General features: G+C 36.8%; 4 protein-coding genes across 6 annotated transcripts; 2 read left to right on the top strand and 2 right to left on the bottom strand.

Moving 5' to 3' along the window:
* The first annotated feature begins 5 nt into the window (after positions 1 to 5).
* Positions 6 to 1769, top strand: LOC140989573 (uncharacterized). 2 transcript variants are annotated; one of them, XM_073458832.1, is made up of 3 exons: positions 6 to 280; positions 697 to 1003; positions 1183 to 1769. In XM_073458832.1, exons 2-3 carry the CDS (start codon positions 732 to 734, stop codon positions 1706 to 1708), a joined length of 798 nt encoding a protein of 265 aa, XP_073314933.1. In that variant the 5' UTR covers positions 6 to 280; positions 697 to 731; the 3' UTR covers positions 1709 to 1769. The 2 variants fall into 2 exon arrangements, with proteins under 2 accessions (XP_073314933.1, XP_073314932.1); XM_073458831.1 differs by having other exon boundaries at positions 7 to 280; positions 705 to 1003.
* Positions 1770 to 2613: 844 nt separating this feature from the next.
* LOC140990737 (large ribosomal subunit protein eL6-like) lies at positions 2614 to 4147 on the bottom strand. Its single transcript, XM_073460578.1, has 4 exons — positions 3842 to 4147; positions 3647 to 3753; positions 3052 to 3233; positions 2614 to 2971 (listed from the first exon to the last, which is right to left on the bottom strand). The coding sequence occupies exons 1-4, from the start codon at positions 4096 to 4098 to the stop codon at positions 2816 to 2818; spliced, it is 702 nt and encodes a 233-aa protein (XP_073316679.1). The 5' UTR covers positions 4099 to 4147; the 3' UTR covers positions 2614 to 2815.
* Positions 4148 to 8051: 3904 nt separating this feature from the next.
* Positions 8052 to 11006, top strand: LOC140989950 (patellin-3-like). Of its 2 annotated transcripts, XM_073459510.1 has the most exons (5): positions 8052 to 9300; positions 9789 to 9913; positions 10007 to 10157; positions 10264 to 10552; positions 10686 to 11006. In XM_073459510.1, the coding sequence occupies exons 1-4, from the start codon at positions 8236 to 8238 to the stop codon at positions 10519 to 10521; spliced, it is 1599 nt and encodes a 532-aa protein (XP_073315611.1). In that variant the 5' UTR covers positions 8052 to 8235; the 3' UTR covers positions 10522 to 10552; positions 10686 to 11006. The 2 variants fall into 2 exon arrangements, with proteins under 2 accessions (XP_073315611.1, XP_073315610.1); XM_073459509.1 differs by having other exon boundaries at positions 10264 to 11006.
* A 3549-nt stretch (positions 11007 to 14555) lies between these two features.
* On the bottom strand, positions 14556 to 17370 carry LOC140989750 (patellin-3-like). The gene is made up of 4 exons (XM_073459131.1): positions 15835 to 17370; positions 15466 to 15590; positions 15226 to 15367; positions 14556 to 15134 (listed from the first exon to the last, which is right to left on the bottom strand). Exons 1-4 carry the CDS (start codon positions 17128 to 17130, stop codon positions 14883 to 14885), a joined length of 1815 nt encoding a protein of 604 aa, XP_073315232.1. The 5' UTR covers positions 17131 to 17370; the 3' UTR covers positions 14556 to 14882.
* Positions 17371 to 18658: the final 1288 nt, after the last annotated feature.

The raw sequence follows: 18658 nt of genomic DNA, 5'->3' as shown, positions 1-18658 counted from the left end.
AGCAGTCCACCTAAAAAGTATCAGAACCAAATTGAGGCTGAAAATCCTTTACTATACAGATATTTTCATACGAATGTTGCACAATTACATTATCTTGCTTATCTTCAATAAATAAATAAAGAAGAAAAAAGGACAAGTATTTGCATCTTCCTCGCTGATTGTTACAATTTGGCCGTAAAAATATTGTCAAATGGGTTCTCCGGTTTCCTCTGCTCCACCGAGTTTTAAGCTGCTGCTGCCGCCGCCGCCGTCCCCTAAAGCTCATTGTCTTCACTTCCCTGTAAGTTTCAGCTGTTTACTTCCACTCTTTTGGCGACGCTTATGACAAACCTACATGATTATTAATGAATGCATTAGGTTGATGTTTGAATTTTCAAATTTTGTTAGTAAAGATTCAACGATTCCAAGAATTGAAGTTAGATTTCGATTACTTGAGTTTGGTTCGTTTATAACATTACTTTGTAATTTTTACCAACCCAAAAAGAGTTCTTGCCTCGATCATTAGTTCAGGTAGTCGCGATTTATGGTGATTTGATCACACCTTTGAATGGCTCCCTCCCATAGTTATGTGGGAGAAATTGTCATGTTAGTAATGTGGAGGGAGCATAGGTAAACAGGATTGAATTAGAAGTTCTGATGGGTGCAAAAGCAACTACTGTCTCAGGAATTTGAAGATTTCTAACTATAAAGCTTCAGTTGTGCAGCAAAGCAATTTGTATCCATGGCGTAAGATGATGCAGTCTTTTCCGATGTGTAAAAGCAATACGTTCAAAGTACGTTGCAGTCAAGTGAAAGTAGAAGAGAGCCTCGTGGATGAAGCCTGTGAATTAGTGAATGGAACAGAACTTACCATCGGAAATGAAGCAGACTGTATTCAAGCTTATCTTTTCAGGGCGGTGAAGAACAATAATGGAACGGGGATTTTGCTCTTGTCTGATATTTTAGGTTTTGAAGACTCCGCCACCAGAGATTTTGCCTACCGTGTTGCCTGCAATGGTTACAAGTAAAACCATTTCCTTTTCTCGTTCTGATTTTGTTTTTGATTCGGTTCAGCTAAAGCTTGTTATGTTTCTCACAGAATCAATTGTGTAGGCTCTTGACTCCTCACGTTAAAAAAATAACGGAAATTGGATGGTGGCATTAATGCATTTTCTGATTCTTTTTAATATATATTCTTTGCAGTGTTCTAGTTCCAGATTTGTTTAATGGGGATCCATGGAGAAAAGATAGGCCAGAGGATTTGTTAGAAGAATGGATCTGTAAGCAGGAGCCACAGCGCATGGTAAAAGATGTATTAACATCTGCCGAATGGATGTTTAATGAATTTGCGACTGTTGGAATTTCAAACAAGCTTGGAATCATTGGTTTTTGCTTTGGAGGTGGTCGGGTTATCGATGTTCTAGCACAAGATCAGGGGTCCTATTTTGGAACGGGGGTCTCATTTTATGGCACGAGGATAGACTCTTCTGTTGCTGGCAATATAAAGGTGCCTCTACTGTTAATCGCAGGTGACAATGACGCACTTTGTCCAACAGACGTTTTGGAAGAAATTTCGACGAGTAACAAGGAATCAAAGATGGTCATTTTTGGAGGAAGGGGTCACGGGTTTGGTCACAGGCCTCTGACTCCTGAAGAAGATGAAGATGCGGAGGAAGCTTTTATGGTAATGAGAAATTGGCTTAATGATGGCTTGCTTGTAAATAACTGACTGTAGAAATACATACAGATCTGTTAAAGTGCGTGTATCACTTGAGTTCTGTTCTATCTTCTACAGATGGAAAAAATGCGTCGCCCTCCTCTTGGTTCAATCAAATTCAATTAAAAAAAACGAAAAGATTATATTTTTATTTGTGAGCTATCATAACGATCAAATTTAAGGCTGTATCATAAATCAAATAGAATCAATTATCCCTGGTTTGATCAGCTCCAGCTCATTTTCGATAGGGAAAATTTTACGTATGAGCTTATCCAAACAATTATTCAAGCTCAAATCTGACCTTTAAACAAGCTCTAATATCATGCAGATCCCCAGGAAAACAAAATCAAGGGTAACACATGAAAAAAAATCAAGGGTTTGAAACGAGTTCACCCAAGAAAATGATACAAAAATTGAGATTACAACATAAGACAGATTTACATACGTGTATCTGTAATAAGATATCACACATCGATATGTGAAATGCAACGAGGGGAGAAAAGGGGAATAGAACAAATGCGAATGTGTTTTTTCATGGAGAGAATTGTTAAGAGTAGTTCTCAAATTCGAGACATCGTTCCAAACTTGGACCTTGACGTGAGATGAGTTACAAGTCATCGAAACTAACATTCGATTACAACATAAGAGTTAAGCCACAGATTTACATACATGTATCTGAAATATGACATCAAGCATCCATATGTGAAATGCAGTGAGGGGAAAAAGGGAAATATAACAAAACCGAGACTCGATTGTTTTTTTCTTTGCAGGATTGTTAACTAGAGACCTGTTCCCAAACTTGGACCATGGTGCGAAATGAGCTAAAAGTCAACGACACTGAAACTTGATTGTCGGACATGTCTACCAAGTCAAGAAATATAATTCATACAAAAACCAAATAAACCTCAAAAAACAAATAATTTACAGAAGAAATTTCACTAATCACTTCAGTATGAAAAACCAGATGCAACATAAAAGTTTAAACCAAGTAAGTAAAACTTAGATGCCCGTAACAATTCAAATTCACTCTCACAAGGCTTCCAGCGTAAGTTCTAGGAGACACAAAGGTGAACAAAGGGTAACAAAACTTGGCACCACTGATTAAAGAAAGTGTTTCCTCTAGAAGACCAACTCATGAGGTTTCATGCCCGCCTTGAGTGAGAACCTTGCACCCAAATAAGCCTTCAATTCAGGGACAGACTCGATAGCTTTTAGCAAAGATGCATCAGTAGCTTTTTGATCATCCTTCTTCTCTGTGGGGAGTGGAGTTTTATCCTACATGTTTGGACCATTTACACCATTAGATGGGGATAACAGCAAAGAATAACAGTCCGGCAATTCATTAAAAAGTTTACCTGTTTCTCTGCCTCGAAGAATTCATTTTCCCCCTTCGTCTTCTTTTTCTCAACTTGTTTGGCAAAGTACTTGTCATCAAACTTCTCCAAGTTTACCCCAGCAACATCAACCTTTGTGGATGTTCCAATAACATATGACTGGTTCACACGTCTGAGAGGAACACCATTGATCTTGAATGGACCTATGGAATCATCATCCAATAAAAAAATGTGTGACCTCAATAAAAGTACCGGTTTTGTATGTCATGGGAATGCTAATGAAAATGAATACCCAAAGTATCTCCCAAGATCAAATTCCGGTTCCAGATAATGCCAATTTCAAACATATAATTCTAATTAATCACTGATAAGCCAAAAAGAAACTCCGGATAAACGAAAACAACAAAATTTCTAAAAACTGACAGTCACAAACTCAAAATATCAAAAACAGTTACAGCGTGACATATCTACATTGCAAAGAACAATTTTTTACTATTCATCATATACAGATTATGATACCAAAAAAATGATTACCTCGATAAAATGTATGTAGAGATTAATAATGCTACGGAAATGAGGGAACATAGAGGATATAAATTTCAAAATATTTACTCACCAGTGATAAGGAGCAAGCCAGAAGAAAGTTGCTTCAAGAAGACAACCCTTTTCCCCTTAAACCTTCCAGACAATACAATCAACACAGTCCCAGGAGTAATACTTGCTCTAAATCCAGAAAAGACCACTAAACTATCAGCAAAAAACAAAATCTTAGTTGAAAAGCTAGACTGAAAGGAAAAATCTTTAATATAACCTGAGCTTGGTAGGCTTGGGTTTGCGCTTGTTGGAGAGCGGTTTCTTGACGTCATCAGCCGGGTAAAACTTCGGGGCCTTCTCCGCCACGGGAGCGGGGGCCGCCGCCTTCTCGTGGTGGGGGAATTTGCCCCCGTTTTTCTGTTTAATAGCCCAGAGTCCACGTTTGTGGTAGGTTACAGATCGAGAGTGTTTTCGTATCCCGCGGATGACTTCCGGGTTACGGGTAGCTCTTGGGGTAGTCTGCTTCGGCGCCATTTCAAGCTCTCAAGGGTCCGAAGTGCAAGAGAATTAGAAGGAAGTAACCCTAGATAGGAATATATTCGAGCAAATTTATGGCAACCTAATTGGGCCAACAGAGGCCTATGGGAATTGGAGAGTTCGTAAACAATTTGGCCTTGCAAAAAAAGGCCTGATATTATCAAAATTTGGGCTTAAACCAAGAGTAGCCCAACCTTACTTTTCCTTGGTCCTGCTTGAAAACGTCTCTAGTCGACAATAGAAAACTTTGTCCTTAACTTTACTGGTTTAAATTAAATTAAATGACAAATTTGAACGCAACCGAATTATATAAATTTACATATTATCTGAAAACAAAATTATGCCCCTTTTATTTTTACTTACATTTCCCTTGATGTGTTTGTTATGATCTCAATTACCCTCTTCATGACATCGAATACGGTAAAAAAGTATGAGTAAGTTTTTATTAAATTGCATTAAATTCCCACGACAAATCTGAATAAATAATGGCAAGTGATACGAAATGTGTGGAGAATTTTGAGGAAAAATTCACAATTAGTACATTCAAATTCCGAGGAAAAACCTGAATGAATAAATAAATAATGGCAAGTGATGCTAAACGTGTAGAGAGGCACCGATACTAAATTTTACGTGTCGACACTTTGCAATATATGTAGACATACATAAACACGAGCGGTGCAGCTGGAGATGTGTAGGTGGCTACATACTCACTTCCGACTGAGAGAACCATGGTTACACTGGAGCTTGTGTAGCAGAGATTATGTCCATGCTGAAGCAGCCAGTGGTTTCAGAGATTGTGCAAGTTCGTAGAGACGTCAATAGAGTAGCTCATAATATTGCTCATTTTGCTTATTCTTCCCATTCATCTTTTGTTTGGGTGAATGACAAGTTTTCTTCTTGGTTGGGTAGGCTTGTGATGGATGACCTGAAGTAATAAAATTGTGAGCTTTCCTGTCAAAAAATATATATATATTATGACAAAATAGAAAAAACACAGGGGTTGATGTAAGTAATGTAACACCATTTTTACCAGATATAAGTTGGTGAAGTAAATGGGCGTTTAACAATGATTATGAATTCGTTTTCTTCTATAAATATTTTATCGGATAATTCAGTAGCATAAAATTTGATCAGTACGTAGGATTTACTTAATTAACATAATTTATAATAATGTCTTAATTCAGAGTTTTACACAATACACAATAAAAATTAATTTGAACTCAGAAAATAATATATACAAAAACAAAATGATAACTACCGAAGGAAATTGTGCATTCTAACAACGTGGACATGTGTAAAAGTCAACAGTACGAACACAAAAATGATAACGACCGAAGGCCATTCTTCATTCTAACAACATGAACATTTCTAAAAGTCAAAACATGTATACATGCATATATGATAATTATAATTTCTTTTAAGAAATGAAACTAGAATTTATACCTCGCGGATGGGCCAGGTCCACTCTCGGTGGTCCATCCAATTAAAGGCCCAGTGTTCGAGGACTTTAATCGAGAGGTCATCCGACTCATCCTGGAAGTCATCGGGGAGGTCATCCAGGCCGACCTCCCGAAACCCACGTAACGGCGGAAAACGCCTGGCCGACCTCCCATGCCGAGCTCCATGGCCGAGCTCCCAGGGGTTTCCGAGCCGACCTCCAATATGGTGTTATCGGGCCGATTGGACATGGGTTGGCCGACCTCCCGAGCCGAGCCTCCTTGAGGTCAGGATTACGGAGGGGCTCATATCTATTCGAGCTCTTATTTCAATATTGATAGATAGCCCAAAGAAATCAAGCTCAAAAAGATAAAGCACATTAAGATTTACGAAATCTGTGCAGGATCTAAACCAAATCTATAAGATATAACCAAATCTTTCGCAAGATTCTGAATATCTAAATCTACCAAAACATGACTCTATTGTTCTCCTATAAATAACAGGTTTTGTTCATTGTTTATTCATTAATATATTCAAATTCTCTCAGCACACACACTACTCTCTCAGTTTTCTATTCTCTGACTTGAGCGTCGGAGGGACTACGCCGGAACAACCTTCCGGCCCCCTTCTAACGTTCTTGTTCGTGTTGCCAGATTTCGAAGGTCAATCCGAGCTCCCCAAGTGAAGATCCGACCTCCCAGCCACCGCTTAAAGGTTTGATCCGAGCTCTCTAAGCAATGATCTGACCTCCCAGTTACCCTCACCGATTTTAACAACATCAAGAATTATTATCACAGATCAAGCAATCATACATCACAAATCAGGGATGAAGGTGCACAACTCACCACATCTGCATATATATAACTAGTTGTATTAAATATGAACTATCTGATTCGTTAATCGTTAGAAAATTATAAATTTAATCGGATATATTACGAAAATTCAAGATTATGAAAGACATCACAACTAATAATTTTATTGATTTTAGAATTACAATTGAATGTGGAAGAGTCAGATGCCGAAGAATTTGTACTCAAGATCAACATCCAAGGCAAACATATTCAGGTCAGTTGAAAATAAACGTATGTAGAGTTGTGTAGCTCCGAATATATGCATGCAGTGCATGCCTTGAGTGGAGAATAGCATGAAGGGTGTCCCGAAATGGGATAATGAGATAAAAAGGATGAGGATAGCTTTTGTTATAAACCACTCTTTTTTTTTTGAATAATAATTGTGAAATTCATGATCAAAAGTTTAAGTACCACATCTACCATTGAAAACGATCAATTTCGACTACACAAAAATTCTTATAAAACTGTTTTATAGGTCAATTTCGTGAAATGGATCTTTAATCCGACCCGATCATTAAAAAAAAATATTATTTGTTATTGTACATATAGACTAGATCGACATGTGATGACTTAAAAGACCAAATATTTCAATTACTAACTAATTCACGAACTTATTTAAAGAGTGATTGTAAAATATTATGTCTACTTTATAGATTATGAAAAAAGTGAAAACAAATATTATAAATGGAAAATATTTGAAAATAAAAGTGAAAATTTGAAAAAAAAATTTAAGTAGATAATTTGGCGAATAAGTGATTATAATCAATGTTTTTATAATCGGATCATGTTATCAAACTAATCTATATTGAAAAAATGGTCCAACCGATCGGACCGATTTGATCGGACGGTCGGAACGAAATACTTTTATATAATATAAATTATTAATAATATATTTTCAAAAATATAATATGTATATAAATAGACAATAAATATATTTATCAAAGATGTTAGAAACTAAATAACTATATACATATATTAAAAATACCAATTATGTCATTTTTTTAAAAAAAATCAAATTAAATAACATCTAATTCTACTAAAATAATATTTTTAGCGAAATCCAAATTTCAAATAATCATGTATATATATAATCAAATATTAACTTTGAGGTTTTAAATAATAAAATGAATTTTTCAAAAAAAATTCGAAAACCAGTTAATCCGCTCATAATCAGTCTGACTGGATTTGATCGATTTGACTATTAAAACTTTTTTTATTGTGTTTTGGACCGAAATCGTGACTTATTACCAACTAACCAAACCGTCCGATTTTAAAAACACTGATTCTAATACTAATTTTGTAATAAAATAACAAAAATATTCTTATTGAGACCAATTTTTGATTTATATCAATCAAACATAAGCATGAGCAGAGCAAAATTTGAGGTTTTAAAAAATTAAAGTAAAAGGTGAATAATTAACATTTCTTGATAGATTATAAGAGGAAAAAAAGATTAAAAGAAACGTGAAATTATATATTTTTTACAGTTAACATAATTTTCTTTCAAAAGAAGAAATAGATACTTTGAGGAAAAAAAAAAGAGAAAAATAAATAAATACCGAATTCTGACTTCCACCTACTCCGAACCTGTCAAACGAAATTTGGAAATGTTTTATTTCTTTTCCCAATATATATTTTAAATTTCAATTAATTGGTTTGACTTATTTTCGTTCGTACACTCAAATACGTATTTGCAAAAACACTTGCAAAAAATAGAGCTTCGCTTCGGCTTCGGCTTCGGCTTCGGCAGTTGTTGACTCTGAGTACCGGCCATTTCTCTTCTTTTCATATGCACACATCGAACTAGGAACTTGCTCTCAAACTGTGCCCATTCTTCTCCACTAGGATGGCCTGGGAAGCCTCTCGAACTGATCCACAACTAGTTGTCCACCAGCCACCACCGCTGGCGGCGGAGGAGACAGAATTGCGACTACCGCAAAAACTGGAATCTGCTGCCGAGAAACCGCTGGAGTCGGTGGACAAAGAGACTCTCACTCCTTTCCCTGTTGAAGAAAAGCTGAAGGAGGCCATTATGGTGACAGAAAAAAGCACCCCACTAGATCCGTCGTCTCTGGAACCGCCGCTTGCGGGGGAGTGTGTTTCTCTCACACTAAGGGAAACTGATTCCGCATCCTCGGAGTCTCGGACGCTAGTTTCTGCTTTAGAAGCGCAACCTCAAAAATCTGAACCTTCCAAAACTCTATCCAAAGAAGCTGCACAGTCCGAAGATGAGAAACCGATTGGAAAGGAAAAGGTCCCTGTGGCTTTGGGTTCTTTCAAGGAAGAATGCAACAAGCCTACAGATCTCTCGCATTTCGAGCGCAGAGCACTTGAAGAGTTCAAATATAATGTACAAGAAGTTCTTAAAGTTGGCCTTTTTTCCTCGGACACTCCGACTGCGCCTGAAGAAGTGTCCATTTGGGGTGTGCCCTTGTTGAAAGACGATCGGAGTGACGTGATTTTGCTCAAGTTTCTACGAGCCCGCGACTTTAAAGTTCAAGAATCATTCGACATGTTGAAGAACACGATAAAATGGCGAAAGGAGTTTAACGTTGATGAATTAGCGGAGGAGGATTTGGGTGATGATCTTGAAAAGGTTGTCTTTATGCAGGGACACGATAAAAACGGACACCCGGTGTGTTATAATGTTTATGGGGAATTTCGGGATAAAGAGTTGTATTTCAATACGTTTGCTGATGAGGAAAAAAGAATGAAGTTTTTGAGGTGGAGAATTCAGTTTCTTGAAAGAAGTATTAGGAGATTGGACTTTAATCCTGGCGGGATCAATACGATTTTTCAAGTTAGTGATCTCAAGAATTCTCCCGGACTGGGGAAAAGGGAGCTTCACATTGCGACAAAGCAGGCTTTGCAGATACTTCAGGATAATTATCCTGAATTTGTGGCAAAGCAGGTATTGATTTCATTGATATATTTACTGTATTTATTTATTATGGGTTTTGCCTTTGGTGCAATTCTGAGAAATCACGAGACCATGAAGCGATACAACTGCGGTCTGAAATCAATAGCTACTGTTCTTCGGATTGTATCATAACTTTGTTCTCTATTGAACTCTGTGTTATGGAAAATGCGTCCTATTACACTAACGTACTCGGTATTTAGACAATAACATCAAATGGTTCTTTGCAATATAGAAGGAAGCACATACGTTGATTCTTTTGTCTGTAGTTCCTCAGTGTAGATATTGGATAAGAAACCTTGGAATATAACGTTGATACTTTATCAGTTTGTTTGAGGGTTGATATTGGATAAATTTATGAAGCCGGTAGTTGCTATATGCTCAGGTTTTGGTTGGATGATGACTTGTGTTTCCATGTAGGCATATTTAATGGACTCTTGATACCCCTGTGTGAGTGTGGAATAATCCTTTCTTGCTTTTAGGTGTTCATCAATGTCCCTTGGTGGTACTTGGCGTTCTACACAATGATCAGCCCTTTCCTGACTCAGAGGACCAAAAGTAAATTTATGTTTTCTGGATCAACAAAGACTGTCGAAACTCTTTGCAAGTGCGAGAAGTTTTATACATGAATATCTCTCACTGTGATTTTTAGAGCACTATGCATAGTATGATTAACCTGGTAATTTGATTTGTGCAACAGGTATATATCTCCGGAGCAAGTGCCGACTCGATATGGTGGCCTTCATGTGGATTTCTGTGAATGCAACCCTGAGTTCACTGTCGATGATCCAGCCACAGAGATCACTGTGAAACCTATGACTAAGCAAACTGTGGAAATCATAGTAAATGAGGTCTGGTTAACACTGTCGTGAAGCTGTAACTGTCACTATTGATAGACATTTAGAGTAAAAGATTAGTAGTTTCCTTTGTGTGATGGGGTTTCTTATTTACCTGCAGAAATGCACTCTTGTTTGGGAGCTTCGTGTAGTGGGCTGGGACGTGAGCTACTGTGCCGAGTATATACCAAATACAGAACGTAGAAGATACACGGTGATCATACAGAAGACCAGGAAGATGGCTCCAACTGATGAACCGGTTGTGTCTGACAATTTCAGTGTTTCCGAGCTCGGTAAGATATTACTCACCATTGACAATCCCACTGCCAAGAAGAAGAAGCTTTTTTACAGGTTCAAAGTTGCGCCCTATGTTGACTGATGTAACTGGGCCAGAAAGCTCTAGTTTTCGAGTAAACTCCTTGCTCATCTACCATTTTTTGAACGCATGGATTTACTTCTCTCAGTGATAAACAATGTTTTCTGATTGATGGTTTGTATCTGTTTTGCGGTCATTTTCACCCTCGTCAATTAACATGTTCTAAGTGGAAGCAGAAATACACCTGCTATTGTGTTTGAAGCCCTCCGGAAATCAAAATATTGTGGTTAAAGGGCCTGTCGAGAAACATCTTTGGGGCTACTGGTAAATACGTTGAAGATGTGCGTGTTCCATTATAGAACATTTTCTCCTTAGTTTGGTTATTTTTGCTGTATTCTCTGCCTTGCATGGTCTTGTAGCTCTATGACAAAAATACACATGTATTTTACGTGATGAGAATATGTTATCTTGTTATTTTCTGTTTGATAAACATATATATTTGTATCATTGGAAATCCATTTCGATGATATGTATTGAATTTCAACTCATTCGGTATTTGTTGTGTGTGTGTGTGTGTAAATTCTAGTATGCAACCTATTTTTCATCATGCTCCTGTTTATTCCTTGATGTATTCTTTGAATCCCTTAACCTGTCAACCGCTCAATCTTCTTCGTTTTTGAAGCAATTATCAATTTCAATGGTTATAATGACATTAGGTTTTGTTTGGTGGTCTATCATCTAATCTTGAATGTGACCTAGTATGACAGGAAACACTCTCTTTCTCTTTGACATTTGTGTCCAAACATCATTAGCTTTCATTACTCTGTCTTTGTTAATCAATAATAGACTCTGTTGATGCAACACCCCCACAAATTTCTGTAGTAACTACACTATTTGTAAAGTGATGAAATGATCATTCTACTCTACACATAGAGTACTACTATCTTGTATTTATGTATAAGATGTTCGCACAAACATCTTAATTCAAAACAAACAATGTATGACATATCATTATTTTTTTTGTTTTGAATTGAGATGATCGTTCGAACATCTTAGTAATAGATTACTCTCGGTATAACATGGGCCAAACCGTGATTACAAATGTTTAAGTGGTTGCAAATATATTCCATCATGCGTGGTCGTTATCGGGCATGCATGTGGGCCCATGACATGATGGTGGACATCATTTTATGATATATGTTACTGTCAATATACTTCAAAACCATTTAAGAACTAGATAGATTGATATTTGGGTTTCTCTTGTCAAGTCTTTTTTCTCCAAAATTCCACCTGTCAGGTAAAAGTTCACGTGTCGATAATGGTGCGTGAGAACTATGTATAGGCAGCAACATGTGCTGTTTCGATAAGGCACATGACAATTAATGAGTTAATCCGCTCCCATGCTGCCATTATGTTTATTGAACTCCAGCAATTTTTGGTGCTAAAATTTACTGAACCGGTGTTGGACAGTTCTGTATATGTAATTTGACATTTAAGTCTTGTTTCCAATAATGGTGTCATACTGCCGCTATAGTTTTATGACACTGCAAATTTTGCAGCTGGAATATTTAATGCGATACGCTGTTTTTAATGAACCCAATACCTGCCTAGGAATAGATAGCTAGGTGGACACAAACAGGACACTAGGACAGGACCACCGACATTGAATTCTTGTGATCGATGGAATCTGCCGAAACACATTGGTGCCATTGAAGTGTCGGAGTCAAGACCAGAAGATGTGGAGATGCTTTTGGGAAAAAAGGCAGCAAAAACATGTGAACAAACTACAACATATGAAAATTGAACTCAGCCTCACATTGCATATGGATTGTCAGGACATAAGCATCCTATAATTTTGGTCTAAAAGTCGTATTCATTCACCTCCTCTGTATTTATATCAAGTGTCAAATTTATAGAAAAATGTCGTTTATAATTTAAGTGTCTCCAATGTCCGAACTTTTGCTTCTACTACAAGTTGGTTTCTTCTTTCTTTTTTTTTTCTTACATATTTAGGTTGCATTCCATTGTAAAATGAAATATATTAATATGAATTCGAGCGATGAATCATTACCCCCAACCCCTTTAAAACTTTTGAAAACATAGTGATTTCCCGTGCTAATAATGATTAGTTCGTGCTTGACTTTGGCTTAGTTGTTATTGCCAACCGTGCTTCGTCTCTTTATCACTACCAAATAATTTTATTTAACCACAAAGGAATCTGAGGGGCAATCATTGACATTGGTGGGTACATTGAATTCAGATTATAATTAAGAAAACTTGACCGTTTCATTTGGAGAATATATATATTTTTTGTTATTGTTGCCGTTCACTAAAAAAAACGAGGCCTTAGCAACAATTAAAAAAAATCTTCCCTAATTTTAGTAATTATTTTTCTAAAACCGTCGTAATTTCGAATTTGCCCACAAATTTAATAATACAATAGGCAAATTGCCATGATTTTCTGAAACTTTGGTAACATTAAAATGTCGCTATGTTTAGCCACGATTTGACTAACATCTTTGTTGTTTCTAACGATGGTTCAGAAAACCGTCGTTGCTACTTATATATAATTCACCGTAATATTTGGTGATTTTCTTCATAAATCGTCGCAAGTACAGGAGCTTGAGAGATTACTAGACTTTGAAAATTCTAATGCAGCTTCAATGGACGAGACAACAAAATTATGATATGATTTAGCCAAAGCAAATGAGAGAGCTGAGGACTAGCAAGAGAGGTTTCATAGTCCAAATATGATGCCCAAGAAGCTCATGTTGAGCGTGAGGGCTTGAGTAAACGAATGTCCTCATTGGAGCAGCAAGTACTTTTTTAGTACCACATTTCCACATGAAGTGTACCACAATTTGTATGACATAGTACCACAATTTTATGGATAAGAAGTGAACCCAAATAAATGTTTTGATCGGAGATTTTTGATCAACTTTAATTTAATTTGTCAATAAAAATATTTGAAAAGTTTCTTGAAAAATTTGAAAACGAAAAAAACTTGCTGTCGTTAACCTTATTGGTGGGGGGTCTCTTTCTGTCGTTTTTTATTTTATGTGCTGGAGGTTGAGCACCTGACCCCGATAATTAATGATGAACAGAGTGATAAACTAAGACTTTTGTTAATCGATAACAAAGTTGGTGTGTCATTTCTAAGAGCTAAACTTAAAGACAAAATTATACTTATTATTATTACATGTAAAAAGTGGGAATTACAATAGACAGAGCCAGCTAGCTGAGCAGGTTATTTTAAAAATGGTGCTTTATCTTCTTTCTAGAAGGTATCTTCTTTTTCTTTTGACAAATCCACTCGTTTTTTCTCTCATATTTTCTTCTTCAAATTTTGAGAAATGTTGGAATTGGTAGAGTGTGTGAAGGCTTAAATAAATAATCATGACTTCAGTTACAATATTTTCTGGATGCCGACGATCCCGACTTCACCAAATTCGGTCCCCTAATTACTGTGCATGTGATATGGACCAATAATAATACCAATTGCCTTCTCGCTGATTTATTGCTCTACGTAACCTCCTAACCTGCCAACTCACTGGTTTTGGCAAATATCCTAATATGCCTGCATCATTATACATACACCTAGTCATTAAGGATATAAATGGATCGAACACGTTTATAAATATTTTGTGATTTCAAAAAATATTTAATTTATACTCAAATTTATCGAATCCTAACTGAAATCGATCGTGTTCGAAATTTTTTCTCCAAATTGTTTTTTTCGATTGTTTGCAAACCATTTCTGAATTTTAATATTTTATTAACATAATACAATTATATATTAAATAAATAAATTTCAAACTTTTTGAGAACTTATTTTCGAACAATAATACAATTCATTTGCAAACATGCTCAAATTTTTCGAGCCGAACTCGAACTGTATAGATTCGAACCAAATTTGTGCAAAAACTTTTAAAATTCAATTTGATTTTATTCGTTTACACCCGACATACACCCACTTGACAGAAAAAGAACGACCTAAACGAAGAGGCCAAATTTGAGAATAAGGACAATGAGGGGTGAAGGATCCAATATGAACACACAAGAAAAGAAACTACGAATCAACAAAATAATAGCTGGAAAAATGAAGCATAAGCTATTATAGTAACAAAAGTTTCCTTCGACATTTCACACTATATTTCAAGAAAAAGAATTATGCCACATGTCACACTATCCCCATTCCAATGTTAAGGATCCATCCTCTTCCCGAAAATGTTCCACCAAACAAATTTAAACAATCAAACAACAAAATTTAATTCAAAGAAGTACAAAAAACAGCAAACAGATACATAAATAAGAAGTCCCCCCCATGAGCTTTTAACTTAAAAACTAAGTTTAATACAAATATAAGATAAAAGAATATGTAAATGTAAATAAGGAATTATTATGTTGCATTGTATTCAAGAATTTCATTGAGCTGGCTTGGTCTTGGACCTATAGAGAAGCTTCTTCTTCTTAGAAGTTTGGTTGTCGAATGTGAGCACAACTTTGCCAGGTTCGCTGATTTTGAATGTGCAGAAAATCGCCTGTTCGTCGGTGGCCGCAACCTTCCTTGGCTTCTGTACGATCCAAGTGTATCCCCCTTCCGCACTTGGGACAAATTCAGCACCGTAGGATATATCCCATCCTACTACTCTCACCTCCCATACCAACGTGCAAGACTGAAAAATCCCGGAATTCGAGTTAAATGCCACATTTCAGTTTCTTGAGTATAATTTTATATCAAAGAATAAAGGGAAAAAACTTGCCCACCTCAGTGATGGGAAGTTCAATGGTGTGTTTGAAAGTTGGCTTGATGATCTCCTCGGTTGCCGGATCAGCAATGTTGAATTCTTGATCACCTTCCTTGCTGAGGCCACCATATTGAATGGGTACTTGCTCAGGCGCTATGTATCTGTCACAAAAAAAAATCAACATGATAATTGAACTTGAGATACAATGTGGTAATAGAAACATTAAAATTGAATGGAAAATTTCATCAAATGTACTGACTTGAAAAGAGTCTCAGCAGTCTTGGTAGGGCCTGCGAATACAAATTTGCTCTTCGTTCTTTGGGTTAAGAATGGGCTAATCATCCTATTGTAAGCCACATACCACCATGGAACATTGATAAACACCTACGCAACATCAATAATCAATAATACACAAATACTTCAGTCAGCGGCAGTAATAACATACTACAAACTTGCGAATTCACTGGACACGCCCCTTTAAATTATTACACCAAGCAAGAAAAATTAACGCAGAAAATCCAGAACGGGGATAGCTCATATTTGTAGGCCTTGCTGAACAAACACATATCAATGAAAATTCCGATAACGCTCCGGAAGGCTAAAAAAGGGATTTTTTTGAGAATTATACCTGTTTGGCAACAAATTCAGGATAATTATCCTGGAGCAACTGGAGTGCCTGGTTGGTAGCTTGACGGAGTTCTTTTTTGAAGAGGATGAGCCCAGGGGAATTCTTGAGATCCGTGATTTGAACAAAAGTGCAGGTGCCATCAGGACTAAAATCAAGATTCTTGACATTTTTCTCCAGGAACTGAATATACCACCGGAGGAATTTTGTTCTCTTCTCAGAATCAGCAAAGGTGTTGTTATATAGTTCCTTGTCCTGAAACTCGCCAAAAGCATTGTAACAAACAGGGTGCCCCTCTTTATCCACTCCATGGATATACACAACTTTTTCAAGACCCTCGCCAACTCCTCCTTCTAACAGGTCGTCAATTCTAAACTCTTTCCTCCATGCCACCACGTTTTTTAGCATGGAAAAGGCTTCCTTTACTTTGAAATCCCTCGCCCTCAAGAACTTGAGGAGAATCACGTCGCTCCTCTCATCGGCAAGCAGGGAGACACCCCATATGGAAACCTCCTCCGGAGTTGAGGGGGCTTTCTCTTCCTCTTCCTTAGGTTTCTGATCTTCCGTCGGGGTGGCGGCAGGCTCCTCACATGGTGGCGGAGCGGGGGCGGTGACCTCATGAATTATGGTCTCTTTAATCTCTTCGGTAACAGCTTCCGCTTTTTCTTCAACCTTTTCAAAGGTTGATGGCTTTGGAGCCGGTGGTGGGAAAACTTTTTCTTCAACCTTCTTCTCCACGACTTCTTCTTTCACGGGCTCCGTCGCTGGCGGCGGCGGCGCGACATCAGCAGGTGCCTCTGTTGATTCCGTTTTTTCTTCAGTTTTTGGTGGCTCTTCCACTGCTTTCTCATCGGTCTTGGGCTCTTCTTTCTTTTCTTCAGGTTTTGCTGCTTCTTTCTTCTCTTCAGCTTTAGGCTCCTCCTCCTTGGCCGGGGCCTGCGGACGGGGAGGTGGAGCGGTAAATTCATGCTTAGCAAGTGCCTCCTGAATCAACAGTTTGAATTCCTCCAAGGCCTTCTTTTCTGGATCCACGAGATCATCCACCTTGTTGCTCTCTTCTTTAAATGAGACAGATTCAGCAACCTTTCCCTGACCAGACGCTTCATCTTTCTCCTTCTCGCCTTCCACCACCTCTTCAGGCGCCGGCTTCTCCACCTTCTCCAACTCAGACTCCGGCAGTGGCGGGTCTTTCTCTACAACGGTGGTCGCGGGCTTCTCGACCACCGGAACATCACATACCACGACCTCTTCAGCAACAGAAGGGCCCTCAGCAGTCGTTTTCTTGGTTTCCTCAGCCATATTGAAAATTCAAGAAAACAACAAATTAAGCTCTCCCTGAAACACAGAAACAAAGAAATTCAAAGCTTTATGAAACAAAGCAAGATGGTTTTATAGAGACAAATGAGTGGGCGATTAATATGCTAAACGGGGTGCGGAGATGAACAGTCTGGCAAATACTGGAAATTTGCCAGCTCGTTTGTAATGGGGTCCATCTCCAACACACCAGGACTCCTCTTTCTTCGACCAAAATCGCCAAATTTTAATAATTTCAATTTGCTCAATAAAATTTCCTGCAATACATTTTTGTATAACAACAATGTGGCATAATCTTTTTTTCCTATTATTGTTATAGTTGGATGCCATTATTCTTTTCCCCCTTTTGAGGTTTGAAATTTTAAATATTATCATATTTTTTAATTCGTAAAAAAGTGTATGAGACGATATCACGGGTCGTATTTTGTGAGACAGATTTCTAATTTGGATCATCCATGAAAAAGTATTACTTTTTATGCTAAGAATATTACTTTTTATTGTGAATATGGTTAGGATTGACACGTCTCACAGATAAAGATTCGTGAGACCGTCTCACAAGAGACTTACACTTTTTAAATATATATTATCAAGACAGATGTATCTGAATAGTACATTTAAAATCTGAGATATTTCATCAATACATAAATGATATTTTATGAAATATATATCTATATACACACACAAGCTATTAACATCTTATAATCCCTCGTAACTTACTTTTTTTCTTTAAATGTTGTGATGGGTTTTCCCATATTGACTTTGGAATGTTATAATTCGGTTCTCTCCTATTTAATTTAATGGTAAATTTCAACAAAAAATAAAAATAAAATTGCCAATCAATAATACTGGCAATCATCGGAATTCATAATAATAATAATAATAATAATATGTGAAAGTATTAAATTTTCTAGAACATTAAACGTAAGCATTAATTAGATGAAGCATGATAATAAGAGCCAGCCAATTTCAACAACAATGAAGCATCCAATGTAGAAATTCTCTGAGGGGGAAAGTGAAATTCATAGAATTTTAATGCTAGGAAATGTAACATTTAAGTGATTTGCACTCCGCATACACACACATATATATAAATAAATAATATTCGAGTTGATAAAATAAATAAATATTTGTCTAATATATCAGGGGAAGTTAGTGAAAAATCCCCAATCAAAATATTTCTTTGGGTTCATTTCCTACCCACAAAATTGTGGTACTATGTCATACAAAATGTGGTACACTTCATGTGGAAATGTAGTACACTTCATGTGGAAATGTGATACTAAAAAAGAACCCAGAGACTGAACACAAAAAAAATCGACGACTGAGAAGTGAAGGTCAATTTTCGGATTCAGAAATGCATATAATAATTTGCTGATTATTTATTTATTAGTTTTTTCGTGACACGCTATCAAATGATAATATATTGATTTTATTAATAATAATCATACTTGCACACCATGTTTCTATTCATCATCACGCCGGCTCGTACAAAATTTAAATAAAACAGAATTGA

Source organism: Primulina huaijiensis, chromosome 12 (assembly GCF_012295235.1).
Source record: "Primulina huaijiensis isolate GDHJ02 chromosome 12, ASM1229523v2, whole genome shotgun sequence".
Taxonomy (NCBI): domain Eukaryota; kingdom Viridiplantae; phylum Streptophyta; class Magnoliopsida; order Lamiales; family Gesneriaceae; genus Primulina; species Primulina huaijiensis.
Note: the sequence above shows the minus strand (reverse complement) of the source record. Positions and strands in the feature narration are given on the sequence as shown.